The 18,936-nt window shown below is 50.1% G+C and overlaps 6 protein-coding genes across 14 annotated transcripts in view; 5 read left to right on the plus strand and 1 right to left on the minus strand.

Moving 5' to 3' along the window:
* Positions 1-108: 108 nt before the first annotated feature.
* On the plus strand, positions 109-1,784 carry Cep89 (Centrosomal protein 89kDa). Its single transcript, XM_001362046.4, has 3 exons — positions 109-353; positions 415-924; positions 1,013-1,784. The coding sequence occupies exons 1-3, from the start codon at positions 135-137 to the stop codon at positions 1,721-1,723; spliced, it is 1,440 nt and encodes a 479-aa protein (XP_001362083.2). The 5' UTR covers positions 109-134; the 3' UTR covers positions 1,724-1,784.
* On the minus strand, positions 1,763-5,558 carry Impbeta11 (importin beta11). The gene is made up of 2 exons (XM_001362047.5): positions 3,333-5,558; positions 1,763-2,942 (listed from the first exon to the last, which is right to left on the minus strand). Exons 1-2 carry the CDS (start codon positions 5,445-5,447, stop codon positions 1,845-1,847), a joined length of 3,213 nt encoding a protein of 1,070 aa, XP_001362084.2. The 5' UTR covers positions 5,448-5,558; the 3' UTR covers positions 1,763-1,844.
* Positions 5,559-5,657: 99 nt separating this feature from the next.
* LOC6899120 (uncharacterized) lies at positions 5,658-6,567 on the plus strand. Of its 2 annotated transcripts, XM_002139001.3 has the most exons (4): positions 5,658-5,675; positions 5,823-5,988; positions 6,050-6,190; positions 6,252-6,567. In XM_002139001.3, exons 2-4 carry the CDS (start codon positions 5,833-5,835, stop codon positions 6,315-6,317), a joined length of 363 nt encoding a protein of 120 aa, XP_002139037.1. In that variant the 5' UTR covers positions 5,658-5,675; positions 5,823-5,832; the 3' UTR covers positions 6,318-6,567. The 2 variants fall into 2 exon arrangements, with proteins under 2 accessions (XP_002139037.1, XP_033233744.1); XM_033377853.1 differs by lacking the exon at positions 5,658-5,675 and having other exon boundaries at positions 5,754-5,988.
* Positions 6,568-7,963: 1,396 nt separating this feature from the next.
* On the plus strand, positions 7,964-8,571 carry Vha14-1 (V-type proton ATPase subunit Vha14-1). The gene has a single exon (XM_001362048.4). The coding sequence runs from the start codon at positions 8,078-8,080 to the stop codon at positions 8,450-8,452; it is 375 nt and encodes a 124-aa protein (XP_001362085.1). The 5' UTR covers positions 7,964-8,077; the 3' UTR covers positions 8,453-8,571.
* Positions 8,572-8,650: 79 nt separating this feature from the next.
* On the plus strand, positions 8,651-10,416 carry Gmppa (GDP-mannose pyrophosphorylase A). The gene is made up of 4 exons (XM_001362049.5): positions 8,651-9,006; positions 9,074-9,776; positions 9,842-10,106; positions 10,173-10,416. The coding sequence occupies exons 1-4, from the start codon at positions 8,759-8,761 to the stop codon at positions 10,271-10,273; spliced, it is 1,317 nt and encodes a 438-aa protein (XP_001362086.1). The 5' UTR covers positions 8,651-8,758; the 3' UTR covers positions 10,274-10,416.
* A 117-nt stretch (positions 10,417-10,533) lies between these two features.
* The window catches only part of fus (epithelial splicing regulatory protein fusilli), an 88,090-nt gene continuing 79,687 nt past the window's right edge, over positions 10,534-18,936 (plus strand). For 2 of the 8 annotated variants that reach the window (XM_033377849.1, XM_001362050.5), the window contains exons 1-2: positions 12,040-12,854; positions 15,752-16,153. In XM_033377849.1, coding sequence (XP_033233740.1) covers positions 16,025-16,153 — 129 coding nt within the window. In that variant the 5' untranslated portion in view covers positions 12,040-12,854; positions 15,752-16,024. Of the gene's footprint in view, positions 10,794-12,034; positions 12,855-15,561; positions 15,685-15,751; positions 16,154-18,936 lie in introns of those variants that run through there. The other 6 variants (XM_015185365.2, XM_015185366.2, XM_004444538.3 and 3 more) reach the window with 6 other exon arrangements.

Raw genomic sequence — 18,936 nt, forward strand, 5'->3', positions numbered from 1 at the left:
ACGAGCGCCAGGACACATGACAGGTGTGTCGGCGGAGGTTGGTTGGCTGGGTTTGGGATTTGTTTACTTCGTCTCCACAGCAGGCTAGAGGCCCGGGCAGGAAATGTCAGAATTTGAATAAGAAAATTACTGAAATGAGTTCGCGGAGTGTAATGATCACGGATCTGGACCAGACCGACCAGGAGGAGGGGGTGGCGGAACGCCCGCCCACGCAGCCAAAGAGGAATCGGAAACCGCTGCAGACGCTGTCTGGAAACTTCAGTCGCCGCTCGAGGAGCGTGGAGGTGGAGCAACGCCAGCAGACGACACCCGCCGGGAGAAAGGATCGGAGGGATCGCACGCTCAACGGACTGGTAAGCAGCACCCCAAACCAAACCCAACCCAGCCACGCGCTCATCCCCATATCCGACACAGTTGCAGGCCAAGGACCAGCAGCTGGAGCAGCTGGTGCAGCGCCTTTCCACCCTGCATAAGTACAACGAACAGTTCGCCAAGGAGAACGAGCGGCTGCGCACCGACAGCTCCCAGCTGGAGAGCCGTCTAGCGGTGGCGGAGCAGCAGGTGACCAATTGCGACCGCTGCCAGGAGCTCAACCAGAAGCTGGGCGTCGTTCTTGGGCAGAACAGAACGCTGGTGAACGACGTGGACATGTTAAAGACTCTCGTCTTCCGTTTAAATGTGCAGATCGAGAACTACCAGGATCAGCGCAGGAACGGGGAGAAAGAATCGACGAGCTCGGCAGCGGCAGCCTGCTCCTCAGCCTTCACCGGCTGTCAGCCCCTGCCCACGCACACATTGGGCCCGCTACTGCAGGCCTACGACGAATCCATCCGCGACAAGGACGCTCTCCTGTTGCAGTACAACACAGAGTTCGAGCACTTCACGGGCGAGCTGAAGCGCGCCCTGGAGGATAACACAAAGCTGGTAAGTGACAGCCGTATCTCATACATCCCATATCCATAGGACACTCACCTGATCACTGACCACTGCTCTCTGCTGATGTCCCCTACAGTTGCAGTCCCAGGAGCAACTGCGCCGCGACCTGGGGGGATGGCGGGAAGAGCGTATCTGCCTCCAGGCGCAGCTGGGCGTTTGCCGCTCAAAGGCCGAGGCGCAAACACGCAAGACCGACCTGGCCAAGGAGAAGCTGGTGGAGGTGATGCACTGCTACGAACAACGGATGCAGACGCTCCTTCTGGACATGGACCATCTGCAGGCGGCCTACGCCCGCACCAAATCGGAGCTTGCAGCCCTTAGGAGCACCGCTGTCCCCAATGCCACAAGCGCACCCAATGCAGCAGCAGGTCCAGTCGAGGTGGAGGCAATGCATCAGTGTAAGACTCTGCTGGAGGAACTGAAGCAGGAGCACGTCAGAGAGCGCTCCTCTCTGCAGGATCAGCTGAAGGCGAGCTCCATGCGGGCCGCCGCCCTCGCCCGCAGCACGGAGAAGGCCAAACACTCTCGGGACCGACTGAAAGCCCGTCTTCGCATGGCCCTGCAGTGGGCCCAGAAGCTGGAGGCGGGCCAGACGGAGATGAGGGAAACCTACGACGCAGTGCGACGCCTTGAGGTGCTCGTCAAGCACAAGGAGTCACAAATGCGCGGCCTGCACGCCCGCAACGTAGAGGAGCTGGACAAGCTGCGTCACAGGCTCGAGCAGAAGGACGAGACTATCCGCACCCTCCTGCGTGGCAAGCTGGAGCGACGCCCTGCCGTAGACTAGACCTGGACTAGACGCATTGACATGGCTAACAATTAAAAATATATAATTTCAATACAAAATACATTAATAACTTAGCGTAAAAAGCTTTCGAAGCACAGCAATGCTCGAGTTGCGTAGAGCATCAGCCGGACTCTACCGGCTCAGCCTCATTGGGAGCCTCTGCTCCTGAGCCGTCACCACCTCCTCCGCCAGCGCACACCACGCAGGCCTTGGGCACCGTCTGCTCTATGTACATGGTGATCCGTTCGAGCACCTCCGGGACGACGCTTCTGAGCAGCTGCTCGTAGCGGGCGGAGCCCAGCTGCGACTGGAGCGCCTGCAGCTGCCACTTGAGGTACTCGGTGAGGGGTATCTTGTAGACGGGATCCTTGAGCACCAGCTGCCGGTGGCGGTCATCGTGGTACGTCTTGGCGGGGTAGCCCTTCGAATGGAAGTCTTCGGTACATAACTGCTGCTGCAACTCGTCCAGTTCGTGCTCGTCGTGGATGACCAGGGAGTCGTAGTAGCGAGGCGTGGTCCTGGCGGCGCCATCCTCCGCCACCGCGAATTGCTTATCCATGACCTCGCCGAGCGTCTCGTCCACCAGCTGGAGGATGTGTGGCAGCCGGGCTAGCAGCAGTTCGTTGTTTCCGAAAATCGAGGCGAAGGCCAGGCAGAAGAGCTTTCTCTTCTCGGCGTGAGTGTCCGGCACCATGGGAAACATCTCGATCCACACGTCCAGGATGCGGGCCAGAGCGTCCGTGTGGGGCAGTTGCTGCACCACCGACATGAATACGGCTTGGTCGATGAGCAGCGTCCTAGCCACAATGGTTAGGTACCAGCCCATGGTCATGGGATACTCCTGCTTGAGGCAGACCTGCTGGAAGACGAAGGGCAGAGCGGGGCGCACCAATCGCAATCCCATCGACGCGTCCGTCTTGAGGCAGGTCTCGAAGATCCGCAGCATGGCGATGATGCCCTCAACGCGGATGTCCTCGAAGGAACGTACACAATAGTCCACGAACCCCTCGCCGTACCTACTCAGGTAGGCCTGGGCGTCCAGCAGGATGTACGCATGGATGAGCTGGAGCACAGTCCGAAGGTTCTCCGACGACATCTCAATGATGGGCAGTAGGTGGTCGCACAGTGCCAGCAGTTCGGGGGTCAGGACAGTCGAATTTCCAATCACAGCCAGCCACAGCATGATTCCATCCTCGATGAGGTAGACGTGAGAGTGTTGCTGCAGGATGGAATGAATCACATTAGTCTGACGTAAATAATTGCATAAAAGAAGTAACACAAAGAAATAAAACAAACTCTCGAGCACTCATGTATGCTGATGATGCTCTGTGTCGAGCATACAGCAATTCATTTCACTTTCTCTTGCAATCTCAATAATTTTCAGTCATAGTGTGTGCCAATTTGTTACCCCCCTTTTTGTTTCCTTACGTCTTTTGAGGGGTTCTCTTAAGCGAATTACCCTGGTTGATGATCTTGGTGTTCCTGAACACATTTATACCATGGTAGATAAGGCCATTATCGTGCTGGGGTTTATAGTTTAGAACAAAGGACACTAATAATTCCCTCTACCACTACTATATACTAATTCCCTTCCCAAAGAGTTACTCACCTGGAGGTCAGTGCTCAGCCTGATGACGCTGTAGAGGAAGGGTTTCATGGGCTCGGGCACATCTCGGATGGTGCGAACCAGCTGCTCCAAGGTGCCGATGATGGCGCAACGCAATAGGTCGTACTTCTCGCTCTCACGCCACAGCAGGGGAAGGTATGCGATGAATTGCAGGGCCTGCGGTTCGATGTACTCGCTCATCTTTTCCACCAGCAGTGTCATGGTGCCCAGGACAACGATCTTGGTGTCGCACTCGCCGGCCTCGTGCAGCAGCAAGAAAAGAGCCTCGAACAACGGCGAGAAGTACGGGTGGAAGGCCTCCGGCATGAACTCAAAATCGTCTAACAGCAGGTTCAGGGTCCGGGCGGCGGCCAGTCTTGTGGGCATGTCCTCCTGGGGACGCAGCAGGTGAAGGCACGCCTCGTAGGCCAGCGGACGCAGCTCCCGCGGTAGCTGTACGCCCACCCAGTGTCCCACCATCCAGATGATGCGGCGTCTGAGAATTCGAAAGTTGGGGGCTTCGATGCGCAGCTCCGCCAGCAGCTGGGAGGTCAACCAGGAGCCAAAGTCCAGCTTGTTAAAGAAATGAAACGCCGCCTGTCCCACCGCATTGTAGATGGCGTCCTTTAGCAGGATAGCTTTGAGGTCGGAATCCGGCGAGAGCTGCAGCTGCTGTGCCCGTCGGACGAACTTTAGGACCTCGCCAATCATTACCGTCGAGTGCTGGGTGAAACAGGTGAAGTAGAGCGTTTCCACGCTAGGTCGTAGGGCGTATTTCCAGGCGTCGCCGCCGCCGTCGTCTTGGTCGTAGCCCTCGGGGTCCTGCTGCCACTCCTCCAGCTCCTGCTGGGTGAGCAGGAAGTAGTGGGTGACGATCTTCTCGCAGATGTACGTCACCCGCTCCACGGTGAAGAACTTGGCGTTGCTCTGGGCAGCCGAGGCGAGCAGTTCGTCCTCGAGGCTAGACCCAGCTCCGGTTCCTGTCGCCAGCTCCGTGGCCGCGGGGGCACAGATGCTGTCGTTGCCGCTCAACATGATGCCCTTGAGCATGTTCAGAGCCTGAATGGCAAAGTTGGTAAAGTTGATGCGGTCGCCGGCGTCAAAGATGAGGGCGGTGCCCTCGTGGAACACATAGTGGAAACTAAACTCCAGGGCCACAGGCACAAATCGGGCAAAGGATATGGAGTGCCGCTCCACCAGTTCGTTCAGCGCCTTCATCATCTTCAGGATGAAGCGCTCCAGCTCGCTTATCAGTTGCGAGGCTCTGGCCGGGCCTGGTCCCATGCGCAGCTCGTAGCGCAGCTCCAGGCACTGGCGCAGGCGCTGAAACAGCTGCTCTACGAAATTCATGTGGTCAGTGGACTTGTACGGCTTGGAGCATCCGTAGACAATCAATTTCCTGAGGGATCGCATCACAATATAGGCCCGCTGCAGAGCGCTGAGGGCCTGAGCCTCCTCGCCGCTCTTTACCTGCTGCAGGAAGCGGCCGGTCAGAGTGGCCCAGATGTCCCACGCCAAGTAGCTAAAGATCTGGCTGCCCAGCTCCTCGAAGGCCCGCTGCTCGGCCATGAGGCGGCGCGAGGCCAGGGCTTTAATGACGTAGTGTAGGACTAAGAGAATTCTCTGTTGCAGTGCAGCGTCCGTCTCGCTGCTGCACGCCTGCAGCTGCTTCATCAGCGTGGGCAGCAGATCGGGCCAGAAGCGTGGGTAGTCGGTGCGAGCAAGGCGCCCAAACAGCACGGCCACCTGCAGTGCCACCTGGGGCACTTCTTCCGCGTCGTAGTGCTGCAGCAGGACGTCTCGTATCTGCTGCTTCTGCTCGGCCGGCAGCTCCTGCCGCGAATTAGGCCTCCAGTAGCGCTCGATGCCGTTCTTAAGGTAAACGGCTGCCATCCAACGGACCTTCAGCGCCACCTCCGCGTCAACCGCGCTGCCGGGCAGCTTCACGCTCAGCCTGGCTATCGTGGGAAAGAACCCCGGCTGCTGCTCCCATTCGCTAAGTTGGGCTTCGGCCTTTTGCACAATCTCGTGGCTGGGGTTTGTGGCCGCCTGCAGGGTCTGGGCTACCAGCTGCTCGACCGCAGTAGTCGTCGTTGCTGTTCCCGTTGCCATTGCCATCTTCTTCCGCCCCACTTCCAACGTTTATAAGATTAAATGCAATGCAAAATTATTGACAAAATAATACGGCGCGTGCTGCTTCTTTCTTGAATATTGATATCGATAGCGTCACTAGCATTAGGGATGATAGATAGATCGATAACAAAAAATCAGGTAAAGGTTTAAGAAATTCGACAAAACATATTGTAAATATTTCTATATTTCGCTCGTTTCGGTAAAATAGCATTGGTTAGTATTAATCGGCGTTCCAATTTTCGAATCTTGGTACTAACAGCACCAAAAACACAAACGGGATGATTTCTTATCGTTTTTCCATACCGAATTCATCCCTGATTGGGCTGTTCTATGTCGTCACCATTAATTCAACCAAACAAGTAACGGGAAAATGGAACGTGCTGTGAATATCTGTTTTGTTCTCTCCGTAATTTTACTGAAATGTACACACGGTTACAAGGAGATGCCCGGATTGAGTGGCAAGATGTTCCCGAAGACTGCCACTTTCCACTTTCCAGAGTACGCCTACAAGGAGACGAGTAAGAATGTGCGTCCACGATGCTATTGATTTTTCTCCGGGCTGAATCGTTTACGTCTTTGACAAACAGGAAATAACCTACCACGAACAGGAGGTGGCCTGCGAGCAGCACACCCAGTGTGTCAATCTCAACGTGGGCGTGACCAAGATCAACTGCATAAGGCACTGCATATCTCCATCCTGCTACCAGGATATCTATGCCTTCAACGCGGTGAGTAAAATCAGTAAGAGGTCTCGCTTTCGAAACTCCTATTCCCATTGTGCTTCTGTAGCTGGAGGAGGGTGAAATCGATGTGAGACTGAACTCCTTCAAGGGGTGTGTCATCCAGAGGATGTAGCAAAAGTCCCCGCTCCTGCACCATCTATATCTCACGGATTACCTGCAGGAGATGCAATGGAAGATCACCGAATATCTTCGCCAGTGGATCCCCCTCGCCTAACCCTCTAGCTTTTTCTTAAGTATTCAGATGGGAACTGAGTCTACGACATTTACGATAATTTATGCATTAGTTAGAATACTTTATACATTCGATTGGACTGCCACATAAATACTATAACTGAATTAATAAACTGTCATATCAGTATGAAGTTCTCCTGGCCGCTTGCAGCAGTCGGCCTCATCGTGGACATTGTCATAGGTGGTACCATCGCAGATCAGAGCCTTGTCGCTGCCCTCGGCGGACTGAAGTGATCCGCCCTGCAGTCCTTTCGTCACAGCGCCAGAAGGCGGATATACAGTCGTTGTTTATGTCACTACTCCCGCTACTTAAAATTATCTGGCCGGATACACGCCGTAGTTCTCCTTGTCCTGGGGGAACGAGCAAACGTCGTGAGTACTGTGTGTCACACCCCGCTGGCTATGCAGTTGTGGAAACAATTTGTGCGACTGTGCCGTGTGATTGCGCAGAACTTTCGCATCCAGTGTTCACACGGCCCGGATGTCGGTGAACTGCGACAGACAGATGCAGCTCCACGGAACGACGCTCTCCGTTGACAGTGATCCTCTCCAGTCCGGTCTTGTCTCCCAGCCAGTGCACAAATCCACCTAGGCGGCAATGTTGTTCACCTGCGGGATATGCATGGAAGCAAGGGTTTTTTTTTAGAGAGGGAACAGGAGATTACACGTGTCCAGAGGTGTCCAATATGGTTGCTTACTTGTTCTTTCCATTGATGTTCCAGGTCCAGCGCCGTGACTTCTTACAGCTCCATACGCTCATTGCCATCGACTCGGACCCGAATGATGGCCTGATGGCTGCCAACATCTGTCGAGATGAGCAGACGCCTCGCTTTCATGGCATGCAAGGCAATGTTGCGAGGCTTCTGCGAGTTCACCCAGGGAGCTAAAAGAGGAAACGTGTTAGAACACAGCTAAATAGGAGAGAGAGCTTCACCTGGGCACGGATATTCTTGCTGGACACCGGCTGCGGCACAATCGGGCAGTCTGTCGTAGCTGGGGGAGATGCAGGGCGTCGTTGTCGACATCTGCGTGATTGACTGGGGCAGCGCCGTCCCCACCGAACGTTGGTGTTGCCGTTAGCCGGTGTGGGTCCCAGTTTTCAGGCCAGTTTCAGCGATGGTCTGCTCTGTGGTCGGATTAATGGTTTGAAATGCTTTGCCCGATTTGCTCTTGTTCCACTTACTCTACATTTAGAGCACCTCCGGAGTGGTCTGCGGGCTGAGACAGGGCGGAGTAGTGGGCCACAGCTGCTGCAAAGGGCGCCGCCGGTCTTTAAAACAGCCGTAAACGGGAAAATCTCCCCCACAAAAATATAATATAGATTGTTTTGTTCCGCAATTGAGATGGCAGTGCTTCGATAAATCGTGATAGCTGATCTCTGGTGGTGACAGTTCCTCGATAGCACAATCGTAATCGATGCTATTAGTTAGTATCGATGGGCGGATAAAATATATCGTTTCGTGATATTTCCTCGTCAGGTGGCTTCGTGACAATTTCATCTCTGTGTAGTTGCGATGTAGAAACTCGAAGAAAAAGAAGAAGAAGGGTCATGTGATAGAGACCAACCAGCTGACCGAACAGAAAATAAAAGTTTTTCTTCAACTTGCAACTCCTCAGATCTAAAGTTAGCTAACAATCAACATGGCTCTACACTCTGCAATCAAAGGAAAGCTGATCTCTGTCATCGGCGATGAGGACACTTGCGTGGGATTCCTACTGGGTGGCGTGGGCGAGATAAACAAAAATCGCCACCCCAATTTCATGGTCGTGGACAAGAACACTCCCGTAAGCGAGTTGGAGGACTGCTTCAAGAGGTTCCTAAAGCGCGACGACATCGACATCATCTTGATTAACCAGAACTGTGCCGAGCTCATTCGCCATGTCATCGATGCCCACACTTCGCCAGTGCCAGCCGTCCTGGAGATTCCATCAAAGGACCACCCTTACGACGCCAGCAAGGACTCGATTTTGAGGCGTGCCCGTGGCATGTTCAACCCCGAGGATCTAGTGCGTTAAAAAGCACTTTGGCATTGTTTGCAGCCATAGGAGTATTGCAGTTAAAGCCACCAATCCAATTCAATCTAATCCCCTACATTTCAGCTTTGTTTTGTATTAAAGACAAGTGTTAAAGTGTTTTTTGTTTTCAAATAAATAATATATATATGTATATCACATAATAGTACACTCCACTGTCTCCACGCCACCTTGCGGGTTTTCAGCGTACTACGTACAATCAGCTGACCGAGAAGAGAATTTTTTCTGTTGCAACGTAAACACAAATAGACATAGTATTAGTCACAAACTGCGCATTCCACGCACACCATGCTCAAGGCGGTTATCCTCATCGGCGGACCCCAGAAGGGTACTCGTTTCCGGCCACTCTCCCTCGACACGCCCAAGCCTCTGTTTCCGCTGGCCGGTCGACCCCTCATAGCCCATCACATTGAGGCCTGCGTCCAGCTGCCGGAACTCAAGGAGATCCTCATAATCGGATATTACCCCCAGACGCAGATGGAGGCCTTTGTGGGCGATATGCAGGCCCTGTATAGCAGCAGCAACATCAACATCAGGTGAGCAATAGTAGTGGCGTGGCAAGTGCAGATGGAGGATTGATGGAGTGACGTGTCCATTTCACAGGTACCTGCAGGAGTTCACATCGCTGGGCACGGCGGGCGGCATGTACCACTTTCGCGATCAGATACGGGCCGGAAATCCGCGGGCCTTCTTCGTGCTAAATGGCGACGTGTGCGCCGACTTTCCGCTGCAGGAACTGTACGACTTTCACACCCGGCGTCCCTCTAGCGCCCTGGTCACCATCATGAGCACGGAGGCGACTCGCCAGCAGTCCCTGCACTATGGCTGCCTCGTCTTCGATCGCGCCAGTGGAGCCGTCTCGCATTATGTGGAGAAGCCCAGCTCGTATGTGTCGACCTTCATCAACTGCGGCGTTTACGTCTGCTCTATGGACATTTTCACCCAGCTGGCGCAGATCTTCCATGCCCACGGACAGGAGTACGGCTGCGCGGGCTTCAGCAATGGGAACGGCAACGGAAATGGCCGTGATCAGGGCCACATCAAATGGGAACAGGAGGTGCTCACTCCTCTAGCGGGTACTAACCAGCTCTTTGCCATGACCGTGCCCAACTGGTGGTCCCAGCTGAAGACCGCCGGCTCGGCCATCTACGCCAATCGTCACTACCTGGGCCTCTATAAGCGCACACATCCGGAACGGCTGGCGAATGTGGGCTCGAAGCGCGGCGAGGGCGACGGCAACCTGATTTGCACTGTCCTGCCGGATGTATACGTGCATCCCAGTGCCACGGTCCACCACAGCGCAGTGGTGGGTAGCAGTTAATCTCAATTTTTGAATCTCCGGATTCATCCATCTCTCTTTATTGCATTCAGCTGGGCCCGAACGTGGCCATTGGGCCTGGTGTCACCATCGGCCCTGGGGTGCGCATCAAGGAGTCCATCGTGCTGGAGCAGGCCCAGATCCAGGACCACACGCTCATCCTTCACTCGATTGTGGGGCGGGGATCCACCATCGGCGCCTGGGCCCGCGTTGAGGGCACGCCAAGCGACCCGGACCCCAACAAGCCCTTCGCAAAGATGGAGAATCCGCCGCTGTTCAACAACGAGGGAAAACTAAATCCCTCCATAACGATACTGGGTAAGTGGGCGAGTGCACCGAAATGTAGCCTGAGACCTTCTGACCCCATCTAATTGCTCATTGCAGGCTGCTTCGTACAGGTGCCCGCCGAGAAGATACTGCTCAACAGTATTGTACTGCCGCACAAGGAGCTGAGTCGCAGTTTCAAGAACGAGATAATTCTGTGAAGAGAACCAATCATCCAGGGGAATCCGTTCCTACCCGTAGCCGCCATCAGTATGCCATTTTATAAAAATATTTATGTTGTGCAATATTCTTAAAGCTTATGCAATAAAAGCTTGTCACGCAGCGGCACAACGTTTCAGCCTGATATACGGAGTGTCCGTTCTTTCAGGAATAAGCCGATACTTATCGTAGCTTTCAACCGTATCACGCGGCCAGCTCTAACGCACAGGTAAGCGACCCACGCACACACACATGCACTCCCTCTCTCTGTCTCTCTATATATCTACAGTCGCTCTCTGCCTACCGTTTAGACCAAAACGCGTTTGGATTCCTCAAGTGTTAGCCATTAGGTCGCCGTCGTCGCTTGTTGCTTGTGGCGCTACAGCAGCTCCGCCAACGATCTAAAGAGTCTTATAATTAAGTAGTGGATTAATATTCGAATATATAAAATAGCCAACCGATGGCCAAAAGTGAATCTATATAATGTTCGAGCCTCTAGCGCTGCCCCCGAAAAACAAACAGGTATGTACGTAGGCAGTTTTTTTGGTAGTTGAGCAAGCGAAGAGGAAGAGCGGCGGTGCACAAACACAACGCAAAAAGTACAGGTGTATGCGTGCGGGTGCGCTTGTTGTATTGGTATTGGTGGAGCGGAGCAGGCGGCGCAGGTAACTTCTCCAGAGAGAATGACAGTAGAGAAAGAGAGCGACCGTGTCACGCTCATTGAGCGTAACTGTCTTGCGTAGCGTGAGAAAACTACAAGCGAGGAGGGGGGTCGGGCAGAGGCGTCGTTGCAATCACAGCGCAAAGCTTGGGCCAAGCCAAAATAACGGTGTGCTTTGGCAAAGCTCTATTCGAAATGCAGTTCCATTCGAGCTTTGTCAACTCTCTCCTCTCTGCGGAGTTTGTTTACGGGCCACCAACCAACTTGAAGGTACATATGTATGTACATTCATATGTACATATGCCTATTGGCAAACAGACTCGAGAGAGCATTCGGGTTTTACATGGACTGCGTGTGCGTGCTGGAATCTGGCTTGGCATTCCACCACCACCTCCATACACCTGAGCCAAAGGCGCAAGCTCTCGCGAGAGTGCGCTCTCTCCAGTAGGTTGCGCTCTTGCGCACAAACACTCGAATCACACACGTTGAGCGCAGCTCATTTACCTTCGTACCTACCTGTGGGGGGATCAGTTTTTGTCCTCTCTCGGTGGGTTTTTCTCTCTCGGATGTAGTGGTGGCCACGTATATACAGTAGCGGCGAAAAAAATAGCACTGCTAGTCACAACAGTCTTTACGGAACACCAACAAAAATAGCACTGAAAACGCTTTTGTGAATTAAATTCGCAATTCTTTAAAATATGTTTCCAAGAAGAGAGACGCGAACAAAGGTCGCGATATTCCCATTTCCTGTAAAACTACTGGTTCGTGATAGCAAAGAGGACCCATTTAATTTGGCCACAGAGCTAAAAAGGAATCGTATGAAATCGCCAAGTACTAGGAAAGCTAGATCTTGCTTACAAGAACGTAAAATGGGTGTCCGAGGAAAAGTCATCTTTTGACGGGAAGGAATGGGGAAAAAAATTGAGTATGCAAAATAGCACTAAAGTTGGCCCAAGGATAAATAAAAATCTTATATAATCTTATGTGAGACCACTACCTAATGTAGAACAATAACCCCCTAAATCATTAGAAATAGAGAAGCAAACATAATCGCTATTTTTTTCGCCGCAGCTGTATATATATGTACCATATATATATTCTTGTTTAGGAAAAGAGCGCGAATTACCGTTCAAATGTTCGTCGAGGCAGGTTCGGTTCGCTGCGCGCGCTCCATCGTCGCTCGTTTATTTCAAATCGCAGGAAAATTAAGATTCTTAACTATCCTATGGTTTTAGAACGAATTTATACCAAAATATATCTAAATATTCTGTGCTGTCTCCCAGCTTGGATCAAAACGGACGCGACGGTCGCTTGAGTCGAAGAGCTGGACACACATACACGCAGATACACACTTACTCACACACCTCTCTTGCTCCGGCCAAAAACTAGAAAAAAGACAACAGCTAAAAGTGGTAGTAACAGGCGAAGAAGAAGCAGTAGCAGCAGCAGTGGAGGCAAAAAGTGACTTGTTTTTTGTTTGCTTGTATACGCCGACGTCGGCGCTAACGCTCCGATCCATACCCGCTCTGACTCCCCTTCGTCCGTATGTCGGTATTAAGATCGCGGTCTAAGCAAGTGTACTAGTCTCTAATCAAAGCAACTAGACGCCAAGGCAGTGCAGGCATTGGGTGCTAACAATACAAGATATCATATAAACATCAACACAACTACACACACAGGCGTGAGCGTGTAGGCGAGAAAAGAAAGTGCAATAAAAACCAAAAATTGTAAAAAAGCCAAAAGTGCAATATGTATACAACGTGTTGAAAAGAGACAAGCAAAAAAAAAAAACAGTTAAATCGCCGCGCATCGAGTGATAGAGAACGAGCTGTCACAGAAGGAGGAGAGCAGAACAAGAAATCATTTACACACCAACCTGTTGCGTCAAGGAATCCGATTGAGTAGAGATTCTGTTGCCACAGGTGAGAAATCTACTGAGAATCATCACAAAAGAGTGAATGAACAGAGACAACGGCCCCGCCGCTGTAAGGTGGATGCGCACACAAAGTGAAAACATATTTAGTTAGCAAAGACCAAGAAAACGAAGAGAGAACTGAGTGAAAGAGCAGCAGTGGTAGAGGCTGGGACTTGTGTAGGAGACCAATACCCTCCACAGAGTACGACATATAAGTTTAGGTGTGTGCCCGGTCATAGTTCAACCTTAAGTTAGAATGTCATTCGGATAAGATAATATAACAAGATACGACCCGACTTAAAACTCAATTCCGAAGTTCGATAAGTTCAGGAATGCTAGATACAAGCAATTTAACTGCAGGTGGAGTGCCAAATAGGGTATTTAGGAGTCGAATCGTCTTCGAAACAATAACCACCAGCTGCACTTGTTTCTTGCGTGAGAGCGAACATAAGAGTGAAAAGAGGGAGACAGAGAGAGAGAGAGAAAGAGTGCTGGCAGCCTGAACTAACGACTTACTTTTTTCTTTTCTGGCAAAATAACTTTGGCAATTGGCATTTCTGGCCAACAATTTGCGCAATCATTAGTTTCCTGTTGCCCCAACGGCCAGAGGCACACGACAGCCAGCAGATTTGCGAGCGGGAACAGTGTAGTGCATAAAACAGAAAAACTTGCGCAATTATTAATTTAATAAGCAAGACCAAAAAAAAAAAACGCTGTAAAATCTACTCGCTTTCTGGTTTACCAATCAGCAGGCAACAATTCATTAATTGCATTGGCTTTTTGTTGCTCTTGTTGCTTTTGCTGCTGCGCCTGTCACTAATTTATATTTAATCACCAGCCTTATTGTATTGTCTTTCAAAAGCGTAACGGCCACCAGTCGTGGTCCGGTCTTCGGCTTCGGCTTTGGCTTCCACTTGGGCTTCGTCTCCGTTTAGTTTGATTTTGCGTTATAGTCGGTTATTTTAAGTTTCTTCTTTTAATGAATGCTCCAGCCCTGTTCCATTGTCTTCTGACCTATTCGTGCGGTCCATCTTAATTGGGCCCAAACGCGTGAACCGTTATTCATTAATGAAAAGCGCACGTTCAGGGAGGGAGGGTATTCCCGGTTTCCCAGGTTTCTCAAGTGCGCAACGAAAGTAAGAACTTTCATATATAACAGCACTGATCCCCCTGCCATTCCTCGACTTATGATAATAGTGGTGGAACGAATTAGTAGATCAAGAAGTTTTCTAGTGTTTTTCGGCTTAAGTACTGGAAAGGAACAGTCCAGAACAGGAAATAAACTACTTTAGAACAAATTTTCCATTGCGACATTGATTCGGGGGTCAACAGGCAAACGGTTGCCGTGAACCTAACCCTAGGGATCGCACACGGGGGCTTTTGGCTGTCTGAAGTGCCCGGTAAACCAGTTTAAAGTTATAGCTAGTGACTCTATCCCATGGTGGGCACCTCCCAAAGTGTTCTTTAGGGCGTATCTGGGGCTCGCCAAACGTGGGAATCCACTAATCATGTGATAGTAGCGGCAAAAATGGTCACAGGGCGTATAAGGGGAGGGCGGCGATGCAAAAAGCATACAGTAAAACAGTAAAAAGCAAACGTCATAAATTGCACAAGATTGCACAAGCACACAACCGCAATCGCTCATTAAGAGATGGTCACTCTAAAGCCACCAAGGCTGGGATGAAGGAAGCCGAGAGTGAAAAGAGTCAACTAAGCATGCGCTGCCTCCCCATCCTACCCCTCCAGTGAGCTATCGACCAGGTGGAAACAGGGAAAAAAGGGAGAGAGAGGGAGAGATAATAAATCTGCTTAAGCAGTTTGAGTTATTAGGCAAGTGTGGGACATTAAAGCAAGCCGAGCCGAGCGATATGCCATATATGTTCATATAGTACTCGTAGTACTCGCAGATCCCACTCGACTCGAATCGGATCGGACCCAGCTCGACCCGCGGGAAGTGCTTTTGCTTCTGGCTTAATTACGAATGCTTGGCCTTTTGCACGTACATATGCATTATTTTAAAATTTAATTGCAACAAAGAGTAATCCCATAAAGTGCGCTCCGCTCCATACAGAAACTGAGGACAGAGCAGATACCAGTGAGCAGCGACAGCGCATGCGCACCACGATTAACCCATGATCGCCATCTTGATGAACTTTGCCAGTAAGTCAGCGAGCCAGTCAGCCTGTGAGTCGGACAGAGAGTCGGAAAGACAGTCAGCTGGTCTGTTGCTTGGGCTCTGGAGTGTTTTTCTGTTTTCATTAAAAGTAAAAATTTTCACATTAAAAATTCTCATAAAATTGCACTGTAATTTTTCGTCGTTGGCGTTGTCGTTTTCGCCGTTTTTCCACCTTGTCGTGGAGCGAAATTAAATTTCAAATCGCCATGCGGGTTAATACTTTAATTTCAATTTGACCCTTTTGACGTCAATGCAATGGTAGCAGTAGCAGCAGTCTTAGAAGGTACTACAAATGCAAGTGAACGGCGGCAAAGCTGCACGCTGAACTTGCTTCATTCCATGCTGCAAGCTCCATTCAGGGGAACAAGGAAACCAGAAAACTACTGGCAAAACAAACTGAAAACCTGGATAGCTGATTGAATTGCATATTCAAGGTGTCAAAGTGTCAAGCCTTGGCAAGTTTCACGAATAGTCGTCGGACTTTGACTTTCGTTTTTTGAATTTTTTTGTTGCTTTCCGTACTTTGTTTTTTTTTCGTTTTTTGTTTTGTTAGTTTCGATTTGTTGGTTTGGAAATTTTTTAGTACGAGCCAATTCGCTTTGTTTGACATTTCTTGAACGCACTCGTAATTAGTGTTTTTATATGGCCAGCGGCCGGGCGGGTATACGTTTAAAGTCCAAGTGCCTTGTGCAATCATCCCAACTCTCGTTCTTCTGTTCCATTCGCAGGCACAGCTAATGGCCGAGAGGCAGCCGTGAGATGCAGTCCCGCTAAGCCAGCACAGTAATAGAATGCTTGAAGTCCGCTAGAAGCACGGAACCGCCCGGAACCCCAAACACCAAAGCACTGAACGCTGGAATGTGGCATAATCATTATTATCATCAGCAGCCGCAGCAGCAGCAGCATCAATAGCCAGATCGATCTCCTTAAAGATAATTAAACCATCATTAGCATCAACAGCTCCAGCACCAACTTTAGCTCCAGCGAGAGAGAAACATAAGATGCAGGTGCCCGAGCACGTTGTCTCCCTGTACATCGCCACCTGTGGCCAGAATGGACCCGGACTTGGATCTGACGAGAAGGAGATCATACTGCTCGTCTTCGTTCTGCTGGAGGTTGCCACGGGTCAGGTGAGTTATTGAACATTCATAAGGGGATACCGGCACCGTCCCTCTCTGATCTTTCTGGCGCCGCCCACTGTTCACCATTTTGTTTGACGGCTCATCATTCGCTCGACTCGGTCTCTTGCTCGTTCGCTGGCTCGGGCTTTCTTCTACGCCTTAATTAATGAATGCTGTGCGATAACGGTCCCCCACTTACACAACGACACACTCACAAACACCTACTCATGAGCATACTGCAGTTTGGCGTGGTATGGAGTGGTTTGGTATGGTGTGTCGCTCGTTGATTATGTTACAAAAGCAACGAAAACAAAACTCTCTTGCCTTTGATTCGCCACCAAAAACCAAGGCGAAGAAAACGCAACAGAGAAAGCCGAAGCCGGGAATACCCCTTAGAACATTAATCACCAGAGATTTAAATTCAAATATATATTCATATATATTCAAAGAGAGTAAAGAATCGAGAAATCTCTATCAATTTGGGATCCTCCAAAGAGGATCTCCTAAAGTAGAAGTGTTTGATTATGTTTTGGTAAATCCATCCCAAACGGAGGGAAACATTATATTGTAGACATAGATGGATATTTGCATATTTTAAGTTTACCAAGCGTTTGACACTCATTGTTTGGAAAAAAAGCTCTAAAAATCCGAGGGAAGGCGATGGCGATTCAACCTTCTCGTAGACCCTCGCACGGCATTACGAAATCCCTTAACAAACTATCGCCCGAGACAGTCCGACTTGACTCAACTCGAGAGAAACAGCCATTAAAAACTGTTTGCTTTGGCTCCAAAGCTAAGTTTTCCAAGAAAGTACACAATCTAAAAATGAAAATGATGTAATGGTTTGGTTTTGGACTGGAGATGTCTCGAAAGTGCCAGTGTCGTCAGTGTATCTCCCATCCGTTCCAATCCAATCTGATCCAAACCAATCCAATATAATAACTCTATTAGTATCATCTGCTGTCCCCTGCGGGAGTCTCCTCCCCTGCCCCTGGTTTCAATGATGTTTTTAAATCGCAATTCTATTTACCCAATACTCGACGACAGTCTTGACTGCACACAAACTTGGATGTCGCTGGATGTCGTTGTCTCGGGGGTTGGATGGAGCTGGACAGAGTTACGTGGCGGCCAGTCAATTGCCAGAGGAGGCTGCGTGTTTAGGCACTAGATATAAGTACCCGCCGATATAAGGTTGTTTCTCGAGCCCATGATGGAAATCGTTGCCATTTTCCGCCATTTGGGTTAGGGGAGGAGTGGGAGTGGTAGTTGGAAGAGGGATAGCTCTTGAAGCTATTTACGGGTATTTACCTGATGTTTGCCTGCACACGAAGTTGACATTGTCTCGATTCTATGAGTGGCCGAACGGAGCACGCAACCTTTTAGCAAATGCAGCCTCTCCTCCAACTTCTATACCGCTTAAATTGCATTTAATGGCGGCAGGGGCAGAGTCAGAGACAGCATCTGCGGCAGTGGCACTGCGTGGTTCGCAATTATTTGAATCTCCGACCAAGTCGGACTCAACCGAAAGCCTTGACTCTGTGCCCTGTTCGGGTGTCATAGCATCTAGACCACGTCCATCTGTCCAGCTTTTGTTGTTGACGAGACCGCCAAATTATTATCTATGTATATAAATTAATTGCTCCGCTCTTCGGCTCTGACTATGGCTTTTTGCTTTACAGCGGCTTTCGCAAAACGTTTCGACTTTGGGGCCAATTTTTATGCTAATCTGTTCGGTGAGTCCCCGCCGCGGAAGCCATTCGAAAAGATGTTATTAGTGGAATTATGAGTATTTCATTTTTTTTTTTTTTGCTAGTATTCGGACAGGTCATGGGGTCAAGCTTCGCTCGAATTTCTCCGAAATCCTATTCCTCCCCGTAGACACCCCCTTTACGCTTTAATGAGGTGCCCGTAGACCAGACCAGACCAGAGGGGACATCTGAATAAAATATAATTATCTGGAATATATTCTACGAACATTTGAATACCAAATAAAGTCAGCGCGAAATTTATGGTAATTTGGTGAGCCACATAATGGATGAACGGCAATGCGCGTCTGGTGGAATCCGCCTGAACCCGACGCGATGTCCCGTCCCGATTGATACCTATCTACATATATCGGAAGCAATTTCGGACTGATAACGTAATAAAGTGCTTCGTTTGGCCAGTGCTTCGCGGGCGGGCCAGGTCAGCCATCCGCAACGCCTTCGTCATTGTCATCGTGACGGGAATAGTGAGGGCGGTTGGACTTGGCCAGACATAGAAATCACAGGCAAATTATTATTGGATTTGCTGACGCGTCTGATAATGGGCAATATGCTTTCCGATTCCGACATCAATTGTAATGCCTAATGAAGCAGGCTTGTACTGGTATGGAAGGGTATACTCGTATGATATTAATATACGTATCTGAACAGTCCGAAGTAGAACGACGAAGATTAGAGTGTCTCGCTTTTCAAAATGGAGACTCGCTCTGAGAGCGATCTCAGGCGATGCTGAACCGTTTCCATGTCTATTGGATTTCTCTGTTATAGATTTCTTGTTGAGGAGCAATTTACTTGATTTGATACGTGGAACATGTACAGCACAAAGGCGCAGTAATTGGCATGTTAATTGCAGGCTAGTTATGACTCGTATGGCAACAATTAAAGTTAATTAACATTCGATCACAAACTGCAAACAGTCGCCAGAGTGGGGAGAGTGAGGGGAATCTCTGCGAATCTCTGCTCTCTGTCTCCACTTCTCCAAAAATTTGAGCTCTTGGCTCTGGCGATAATTCAGCTTAAATTTAACTG

The sequence above is a fragment of the Drosophila pseudoobscura genome, chromosome 3, assembly GCF_009870125.1.
Source record: "Drosophila pseudoobscura strain MV-25-SWS-2005 chromosome 3, UCI_Dpse_MV25, whole genome shotgun sequence".
Taxonomy (NCBI): Eukaryota; Metazoa; Arthropoda; class Insecta; order Diptera; family Drosophilidae; genus Drosophila; species Drosophila pseudoobscura.